We start from the raw sequence: 10,417 nt of genomic DNA on the forward strand, positions 1-10,417 counted from the left end.
TTGGAAAGACATTCTTGTAACATTCAAAATGAAACTGAAAAGGACAGTCACATTGTCGCATGTGGCATCAAAGGGCGAACATGGCATAACGTCTGGAGAGTGGGATTTTACCAAATACTTTGTAAGTCCAGTTTATAGTTTGGAAGTTTGTGTAACGCTCCGTTGCCTGCCGTGGCGGTCATTTTACACGGCCTAGTGGCTTCAGATCACGCACATGTTTAATAGGAAGGTGAAATGAGGACAGATCGCTCGGTGCCGTGTAGGGACACCGATCGCAAAGGAACGTCTCTCGCGGTGCGCGGTCACCAGCTAATAAATTGCCGCCCCTCCATTTTGACTGGGCCAGTCAGTCAGGCGGGCCGCTCGAAGCGTATTCAGGCTACTAACGGGGGCGTGATTTTCGTTAACATGCGAGTTTTCACAGTTTTTCTCCAGACATTTGGAAGACATTTTTCTGAACAATGGAAAAAACAACACACACGCCCTCCCAAAAAGACCCTGTAAAGACATTCTCGAACCCCAGAAAATACATTCTTGGAAAATGTCTCGAAAATATCCGGAAAAATCAGAATGTCTTTGGAGGGTTTTCTGTCCGATTGACATTATTTCGACATTATCGGGCCCACCAGTGTGATCGGCTGCTTTTAACATCTACTAGCCACCATCAATGACAAAAGAATTATGGCACTGTTTTTATAACAAATTTGATGATGACCATGGAAATGTCTTTCTCCTGGGTATTATGGGTTTGTAAGATTGTCAAACAGGTGATTGTAAAATGTTGTAAATCTCACAAGCCCCCTCCCACCAAGCCAAGTCTTGCCTCACCCACAACCACCACATTAAGTAATATATATACAGTTGTGTAATAGATAATACATACTCTCATGTCCTTCATCTCCCTGACCCACTCCTCAAACTTCTGGTTGTCCCTGTGGACCATCTGCATCAGCCTGTCAGGAATGGCTGTTTCCACAGGCAGGGGGTCACCTATAACCTCACCTGGAACCATACAAAAGTCAGGCAAACTGAGTCACTCTATCTTCTAACAACACATGTATTGAAGTGGTACACAGAAACTAGGAAACACCTAAATAACAAACGAAGATACCAATGACATGCAGCAGATAGAGCCAAACAATCTCTGAAAATGTACACTGATTGACTGAAACTGTATTTTGGAATATTGGAAATGTTTTCTGAATATCTTAAACTGTGCCCTATCTTGAACTGTATTTTTGTGTAGTACTATGTCCTTGTCTATACTATACTGAGTGAGGTAGTAGTAGCAGTAGTGGTGGTGGTGGTGGTTGTAGCGGTACATGTACATACATCTGTACCAAAGATAAACAAACATATAGACTTAAATTTAAATACACAGTCTTCACATTCAACAGCAAGTCACAAAAAGGTGAAGAAAATTGGTGCCATAAAAACACCCAAATTAAACTGAACTCTGGTAACATTTTCAGTTTCCTTACCTTCTGGCATCCTCCTGTTATACACCAACATGTAGGCATTTCTGGAGGCATGACTTCCTTTCTGCAGTTTGGGCTTCTTAGGTTGCTTCTGGCCTCCCTCTGGGTACATAGTATAAAAGCCTTTATTTCAAAACTAAATGTCAAAATGACTGAGCTACACTGTCCAAACACATGGGGTGTTGTACGTGCTTACCTTGTAGTGCCTAGTGATTAATTTGTTTACTTTTTCAGGAACAGGGTAAACATGTAGGAAGGGTTGCCAGTCCTTCCCCTCTAACGTGCTTGAGACACCTCCCACAACATGAGACCCCAATTTTTTATGTCTCTTTCATAGACGGATGCAGCCCCAACCGAGATGCCTTCTCAGGATTTGAACCAGGGTCTCCTAGCTACCAGCTAATTGGAACCAAGAACTCAACTGTGAGAATACTACCACCTGAGCTATAGGGACGTCCCTAACAAAAGGGAGATAATCTTTTCCAAGCCACTCAAACTGTACACATTGCAACTGTCACTGAGCTCACTGAAAAGAGTCATGAGAATATATCAATTTTTCTATGCATGTCATTGACAAAAACATGAGTAAAACTGATTTATATCAAACAGAATGTTTCGACTCAGAGATCAAGATACATCTAGAAAGGCATAAGAACATATGCATTTTTGTAACTGACAAAAACAAGAATAAAATTGACTTATTGTTCCAAGATCTACAGATCTGTACATCAATTCAGAAAATACTAATTCTAGTTCCAATAAATGATAGTATAGTATACCAATGTCTTCTTCACAGCCCAGCTGTAGTTTCTTCCCCTCCATCTTCTGAATCTCCTCATCGTTGAACTTGTACCAGCAGCTGCTGGCCTTATCTTTAATGTGAGCGATGTAGTGCCCGCTGTACGCGCTGTGCCCGCGGTGGATCAGAACTGCCTGCAGCTCGTACACAACCTCGTTTTCTGGGGAACAGACGCGTGGGATGTTACAGATGCTTCAGGAAGGTTACATCAAATCATTCTTGCGATAAAATACATATCATTGCTCCAGTCAGTCTTGTCACATTCTGAAAATGTTTCCAATTAAAACCTCTGATGACCGTTTCCAAAATCATATCCTGTTGCTTGAGTAACTACTTTTTGACATATATTATTACCTGGATATCTAACCTACATTGACGTTTCCAGCGCCAAGTTAATGATTTGGGTTTTTATTTTTTACGAAGCAAATTGCAGCAAAAAGGGAGAAACATTGCCACCACATTCCGGTAATAGTTTACACTATGAAAGTTACTTACCATGCAAAACAGACTTCGTAAAAGGGAGTGCTTACTGACCTGGCTTTCGCAGGTACCTGCTCATGTCCAACACTTCTGGGAACCTGACATAGTTGTTAAGCTTCTTCTTGTGTCCAGTATTCCTGACAGGAAAATGGACAAAAGTGCTACCATTATGTGTCATCATTATGTTCTGTAAATGCATTTAAGTTCGGGGGGATTTAATTTCGCGGAAACAGGAAAAAGGACTTTTTTCGGTGGATTTAAGTTCGCCGTAACACCATAGACTGCAGTCTAATACCATAATAGAAGAATGTTTGCAGTGGTTTTAAGTTTGCGGTGAAGTGGTCACCGCGAACATTAATCCACCGCGAACATTTCTGCATTTAAAGTATTGGTTACATTCAGAAAAATATGTTTCTATGACTATTTTACTCATTGTCAACAGCAGTGACCATTTTCATTACTTAATAAAAATCACATTGTACATTCAGATATTTCTACCATGACCATAATGACAGGCAGTAATTGAAATGAAAAGAAATAGCCAAAGGCCTTTACTTAACCCTTAAACTGCCAAACCTGAATATATCCGGCACACATATACATGTCCTGTGTGCCACACCCAGATATATCCGGGATAGCGTATTCCCCTGAAGTAGCAACTTTGCGCGCACGTAGCGCACGAACACCGGAAGTCAGGGACTTCGGCCTTGTTTGGGGGGTTCTTTTTGGAGGTCAGCAGCCAACCCTGGCACTGATAGTATTTTATAGTGCTGAAACTCTGGCATTTTATAAATAAGTTATTTGTACCTGTCAAAAACGAATCTCAGCAGTTGCAGGTTAAGAACCCGAGGCAGAGACAGGAGTGTGATGAGACGGGCTGCGTTCTGTTTACTCTGACAGAAACTACAGAAGTACTGGTTATCCCCCTCCAGCTTCTCCTCCTGTAAATACAAGAAATGAAAAAAATACATCATTCCATGAAACATCTTAATTTTTGCAAATTTTCTGCTTGTGAATTGCTTGCTGATTCTGTCTAATACATTTTCCCCACAGGCTCTTAATCTTATAAGGAATAAGACATGCAGATAGCAGGAAACTGAAGACAGGAAATGTGATAACCTTTTCTAGGAACTCTGAACTAACTTCCTGTCAGTGTTCCCTATGTGCCAATCTAATTCATTCATCACATGCAAACACACGGACACACCAAAAACCTCAGTGTACAGAGGTACATGTTACAACAGCGCTGATAAGAGCTGGTTATTGCTATCTGAACTGCAGTTAGAACAAAAGCATTTCAACTAAGTTACTTCTGCTCTTTCTGGTTTATAAAGCAATGTTTTTACAATATATTAGGCCACACCAATTTAATTTCTTGGTTCACAGATTTTTTCATAAAAAATATGGAGCGAAAGGGCGAAATAAAAATAAAAATTGTAAAATGGTTGGGGTGAAGGTAAGGGCTAATCCAAAATATAAAGAATAAAAAGTTTTCAGCTTGAAAAAAGTACAAAACCACTATTACTGTACAGTAACAGCACCTTTTTGTTGATTTTAAGGAGCTTATGATATAAAGACCAATTTGCTATACCGGAAAGTTGGTGAATGGTTTCATTAATGGTGAAAATTTGCTGAATGGTAATTTTTATTTTTATTTTCTTTTCCAAAAAATCAGAGCGAGCGAATCCGTGAACCAAGAAATTAAATTGGTGTGGCCTTACGAAAGAAAATTTCCTCAGTGCATGAGACCGTGAATTACTATTGATGACAACAAATAAGCGGAGACAAACACACACACACACATACACACACTGAAAACAATACCTTCATACCTCAAGGAGGTATAAAAACTGACAAAAAGTATGTGAAGCTTAGCCTATACCTGTAAGAACTCCTCTACACACTGGCTCAGGTCTGTGTGGCCCTGAATGTTCAGGTCCAGCTCATAGAACTGGGACGGACGAGACGAGCCCTGGAAACAACGATTGCACCTGCAGCAAAGTAGGAAGCAAACATTGCAAAATAAAATTCAATGTTTTATGAAGTCTTGCCATAGGTCACCTAAGGTCAGGGAAAACCGTCAGGTGCGGTACGTACCAGGTCACAATGCACTGGAAAAGTATATACATGTAAGTGCGAACTTCATTGTATTTGTGTCATTTAGCCTCTAGCCACTGACGAAGCTGTACATAGCAAAACCAGTTTGGCCGACAGGCTGAATAAAAGTTCAAAACTTGAACTATGCGGCTCCAGATGTCTTACTGAGGGACGACTGCAGTGTGCAAGATGTTGGTAGCTTGAGGAATGAATCCACTCTACTACATATCATAAATTCAACATTTTACTTTTGATGTAATGTTTATCAATGAGTGATTTAGATTTACCATGCGGACTTGAATCTTAAAATTTTGTTGCTCCGCAGATGTTGTAATGGGGATAAATGTTACGAAGGCCTTTACAATTTAATGTACTGTCAGTAAGAATCATCAGATAAAGTTCCAGTTACAAGTCCATATAAAGTACAGGCACAGACGCCACACCTTGCCAAGGCTTATGCAAATCTGTTACAATTGTCTCACACAATATGTTGTTGCTAATATGACATAACTCCTATCTAATGTGCACTCACCTTGTCACATAAGCATATTGCCCTCTGAACTGTTGCATAATATCTCGAACCCAGGGGTTTGGTTGGTACCTGGTGCTGTCCTCTAGCAGAGACATCAGTAGCTTGGAAAACTCCTGTGCATCCTTCAAGTGAAACATGTGACAAAACACTGTAATGCAGCACAGTTCTAAGTCTAAAACGTTTTGTTTTCAAGCTCATCAGTTTGCATTTACAAAATGTATATTTACTTCTTGTATTATATTTTCCTCCTCTCTTGTACATAGAGAGTCATGGTGCCTTTCATACATTTTGTAAATGTATGTTTCGAACTACATGTACAAAATTTCACATACCTGTTGCAAAGCTGTGTCCAGCCCAAGGCTTTGAATAAAGGCTGATGGATCTATGTACCTGTGTCGCAGAAAATAGTGATGTTATGCACAAGTTCACTACTCTAATTTACAGTACACTTCAATGGTACTTTTTTTTCTAGAATCATTTCAAATACATTGTAGAAATAAACTGTTATGTGTGGCTGTAAGAATAACTGTGCTACCTGCGACTGCTGTTCTGTAACAAGGCAAAGATAAACTGCAGATGTCCACACACAGTGGTCGGCATCAAGTCCTCATCCTTCTCCATGGGAGGGGGCGGCTTTTTCGGGGATGTGGGAGGGGAGCCGTCTTTCTTGGGGGATCCTGTATGTGCAAAAACAGTATTATAAACAGTATTATAAACCATCACTATAAATCTATTTAGCGCAGGTCTTAGCCAACCCACAGTACAGTACTAAAATGAAGACAAAATGTACAAGGTACCATGCTGGTGATTGGAGTCATTTGCCAGTTATGATTTGCCTAACTAGGAGAATCAACCAAATTTTAGAAGCAGGTTCTCCAGTTACCCTACCCTGTGGACATAGATGTCCCTGTAGCTCAACTGGTAGCAGTCTTAAAGTTGAGCTCTTGGTTACAATTAGTTCAGAGACACTGGTTTAAATCCAAAAAAGGACATTCTTGTTAGAGCTGCATTCGTCTTTTGGAAAGGGTGTAAAATGGGGGTACCGTGTTCTAGGAGGTGCCTAAAGCAACCCCTCCCTGTAAAAAATATACCCTGCTACTGAAAGAGCAAAGAAACTTGCTGACCTGTGTGCCACTAACTACAAGGTAAACAAAAACAACAACAACCTACCCTGTAGACAGCCTGTAGTGGATGATACCACATCCTCCCCATGGGCAGAACCAGTCTGTTTCCTCGGAGAGGGGGGTGATGACTTAACTGGCGAGGTCTTCTTAGGGGAACTTGGAGGACTTCTGGTTCTCCTGTCGCCTAGGAAATAAAAGCAGTTCACGTAAATGTCATGAAAAACTGTTACCATATCATATACCTTGCATACTGGAAGGTACACTTCACTGTATAAGAATATTGATAATGCAGGAAGTAGATTTCCTTGCAATTGCTTTATAGGCATGGACAACTATAATGCTTTCTATGCAATAAAAATCAACCAGGTGACAATCATTACATCAGCACTTTTCCAAGAAAGGAAACTTTTATCCGACTTGCTGCACTGTCTTGTCTTACATCAAAAGGGTGATTTGATGTTTCAAAAACTCTATATGTATTTCCAAACACACTCTGGTTATGCTACCTTTGGGAATATCAGGTTCCAGGTACTGGTACATGGCTGAGCGGAACTCTTGGTTGTGGAACCACACCTGTAGGACATAATTAGACAATTACAAGTATCTTCAGCTACATCGATGTACATCTAGAGCATCTTTTAATTCATCAACTAGAAGACTCAGTATCTTTAGTATTTATCTAGTTATGCAAATATGAGGCAAAGTATTTTTTCCACAATGGATACAAAAACTATTGACATTAAAACATTCATTGTTTTTCAAACGTATATATGTAAATGCCCATACCTGCAGGAATGTGTTGACATAACATGTGGCTCCCAGGTTCTTTAGGCCAACAAAGGAACCCTGGGAACAAAAGAAAACAATAAATTATGTTAATGTCAGACAGTATTCCAATGTCTTCATTACACAATGCAGCTCCCTTTTAGAATTAATTACAATGATTGATTGATTGCCCAGTGACTAAAGTCATTGATACCTCCAACAATACACACCATTAATACACACTTTCACACACAACCCAATACACACTTTTAGATTGACATAGATGTAGCTTATGCAAATTTGAGGCACACCGTTTCGACGTACTCTCCTAGAAACTCCTCCAGCAACTCTCAAGCACAAGGAACCAAGAGTTAAATACCAAGAGAGACTATTGACTCTAAAGCAAACCATGTGTTACTCAGCACCAAGAGGCCACGTCTAGCGAAATAATAGACGTTTAACGAGGACAACAACAACAACAACAAAATAACTTAATAGATTTCTCAGCTACTTTATTTATTTATTTATTGATCTTATAGGGTGGTCCCTTCAGTCAGCAGACTGATTTCCAAGGAAGCCCTGTAAACTTGCATGATACTATTTTGGATATAAGTAAAAATCTGCAGTATAATTGTAATGATGGGGAGTATGATGATGATGATGCAGTATAATTATAAATATACATTGATGTTATTCTAAAAACTGAATATGCAGTAACCTGGAAGATGATTGGATTGCTCAGTATACAGTGTTTAGCTCAACAGTTTCAAAATGATAAGTTAATGATGTAAACCAGTTACCTCAGCCCTCCTCTCGTTGTTTGGGTCCTCTATCTCTTGGAACGCTTCATCGTCAATCTCCCCCAGCCACTGGGACTCACCCAGACCAACAAGACAGTTGGGATTGTTCTTACAGTTTCTCCTGAAATAAAAGAGAGAAAAATATACAGGCACATGTTATATGTTTTTTTGTGTGTGTGTTCATTACGCTGTGCTAGGGAAGAGTGAATTAACTGTTCTACAAATATATCTTTGTTTACATTCACACCAATTTCTGTATCACTATCTGTATCTCATCTGCATAGCTCTTTGGCATAATACAGGCACATGGCACAGCAGCAGCTAGTTATATACCATTATATTTATTACACTGAAGGAACTATGACACCTCACTTTTTGCACAACTAGTTGCAAGCCATTTGTTGTGTAGCAGGTTATATTACATTATTACTGATTTAAGAAAGACAGATTATGTCCATATGATTGCAGCTAAGATAGTGATGTTTTGTGTGCTTGGTGCAACTTGCACTCCTGGAACCTTCACTTTAAATTTTTGATGACTTGCAGTTGTCAAATATGTAGAAACGTTAATAAACACATTGACAACTCAACTTTTCCAATGGCAAAATTTAAAAAAAGGAACAATTATCAATGAGCGAGGCTATTGACACACCCAGTGTGTCAATAGCCTAAACAGGCTATTGACACACTGAGTGTGTCGATAGCCTGTTTAGGCTATTGGCACACTCAGTGTGGCGATAGCCTGTTTAGGCTATTGACACTCCCAGTGCTAGAAACCACTAAAATGAGGAAATCTTACGATTATATTTGACAATCAACACTCTGAAAAATACAAATGGCATCCTGTGTCCATTATCAACCCAAAATACGATCTTTTTCACGTGTTTACGGCACAATTTTAAACATCGGAATCTGCTATCATATAGGGTGCTAGTCTTACTGTCACCGCATGTGATCATGGCAGCCATGTTGGATCGGTCAGGAACACGTTTTCAGCTGTGTTTACCGACGAATTCCTGCCGTATTGGAGAATTTTCGGCCTCACAACTTATATCACTAAGGAAGCGAAGTTATAGTTGTTGTTTTACCTCCATTATTTTTAATGTGAAAGCTTTCAAAGAAATATTCTTCCGAGTCGCTGCCGATAGCGCCGGAACCACGCGGCCGAAAATTATGACATGTTTTGTGGTCAGTGTTATTTTTGGTTTATGATGTTAACAGAAACTTTAAAAGTTGTTTATATATAAAATATTCTTATATCAAATGGATGTTTAAAAAGGGACAAGAAAAATTGAAAAAAAAATTTTTTAAAACTCCGGCGCAGACTCGAACCGGGTCAGAACTGTTATCGTGAATTCCCGGGTCCACGCTCTATCCACTTCGCTACGCCAAACATACACGATTACGCCTGTATTAACAGGTATCCAAATGTAGGGCATAACTTGAATACGTCCGTTCATTCAAAGATTCAAAGATTCCAATGTCTAATCTCCCGAACAATGTCTAATCAACTATTGCTTGTGTAAAATATTGCCGGAAAGGCATGTTACAAGCTCTGATTGGCTGACTGGCATCTCGGTGTGTCAATAGCCTGTTTGGCTATGAGCACACTGAGTGTGTCAATAGCCACAGCGATTATCAATAATAAAAATCTTTCAACAAATATTATATATCAGAATCCCAAATTGCTCACCATGTTTTCTATAATTCTTTTCAACCTCCTTGGTATAAGATGTCCATACGCAAATGTGGGGGTAGGATTTTTTCCCTGGAAATATTATCAAGAGGAACTCCTCTCCAAGCGCAATTATTTTGATGTTGACATTTTCTGATATAGGAAGTGTAGTCAAACTACATGGGACTTACCGGCCATCCCTGGGACAAGCCTTGAGTCTGATTCTGTAGGCCGTCTCTACGTTTTGTTGTGAGATCCTGGCGGGTTCCGTGGTGTCCGCCCACTGCCAGGCCTGTCTGTTAGGGTTTTGAGTCTGTCTCGACTTGGGAGGCATCTTGTTCCTCCTCCACCTTATCTTCTACTCCTGATAGAATCTTCGCTCGTAGAGAAAGCAGCTTCTTACACAATCGGGTTATAAGTAGTCAGGATCTCCTGTTTCCTTTGTTGTTCAGTTCGCACTACTGTTAAAGGTGCAAAATGCACCGAATTTGCCGAAAAATCAAGCTATGTTCGTAATCCCCCTGACAATAATTCCTCAGTCGGCCATGTTGTTCTACACAATTGTGATCCTCGCTCTCATTGGTTGGTTGGATAGATTGTTTATGGTCAAAGCCAATCACAGATGAGGTAACAGAATTTTGAGCTGTTTCTGAACTCCCGCCAAAGA

The 10,417-nt window shown here is 39.9% G+C and overlaps 1 protein-coding gene across 1 annotated transcript in view; it reads right to left on the minus strand.

Annotated features, from left to right (window-relative positions):
• LOC118430262 (ubiquitin carboxyl-terminal hydrolase 48-like) overlaps positions 1–10,307 on the minus strand; it is a 35,977-nt gene extending 25,670 nt beyond the window's left edge. The window contains exons 1-14 of the mRNA XM_035840987.1: positions 9,942–10,307; positions 8,076–8,196; positions 7,297–7,356; positions 7,017–7,083; positions 6,557–6,694; positions 5,922–6,063; positions 5,719–5,776; positions 5,387–5,508; positions 4,640–4,748; positions 3,565–3,698; positions 2,812–2,894; positions 2,258–2,437; positions 1,482–1,580; positions 884–1,002 (exon numbers count right to left, since the gene is read on the minus strand). Of these exons, the coding sequence (XP_035696880.1) occupies positions 884–1,002; positions 1,482–1,580; positions 2,258–2,437; positions 2,812–2,894; positions 3,565–3,698; positions 4,640–4,748; positions 5,387–5,508; positions 5,719–5,776; positions 5,922–6,063; positions 6,557–6,694; positions 7,017–7,083; positions 7,297–7,356; positions 8,076–8,196; positions 9,942–10,084 (1,575 nt within the window). The 5' untranslated portion in view covers positions 10,085–10,307. The remainder of the gene's footprint in view (positions 1–883; positions 1,003–1,481; positions 1,581–2,257; positions 2,438–2,811; positions 2,895–3,564; positions 3,699–4,639; positions 4,749–5,386; positions 5,509–5,718; positions 5,777–5,921; positions 6,064–6,556; positions 6,695–7,016; positions 7,084–7,296; positions 7,357–8,075; positions 8,197–9,941) is intronic.
• Positions 10,308–10,417: the final 110 nt, after the last annotated feature.

This window comes from Branchiostoma floridae, chromosome 14, assembly GCF_000003815.2.
Source record: "Branchiostoma floridae strain S238N-H82 chromosome 14, Bfl_VNyyK, whole genome shotgun sequence".
Classification (NCBI taxonomy): Eukaryota; Metazoa; Chordata; class Leptocardii; order Amphioxiformes; family Branchiostomatidae; genus Branchiostoma; species Branchiostoma floridae.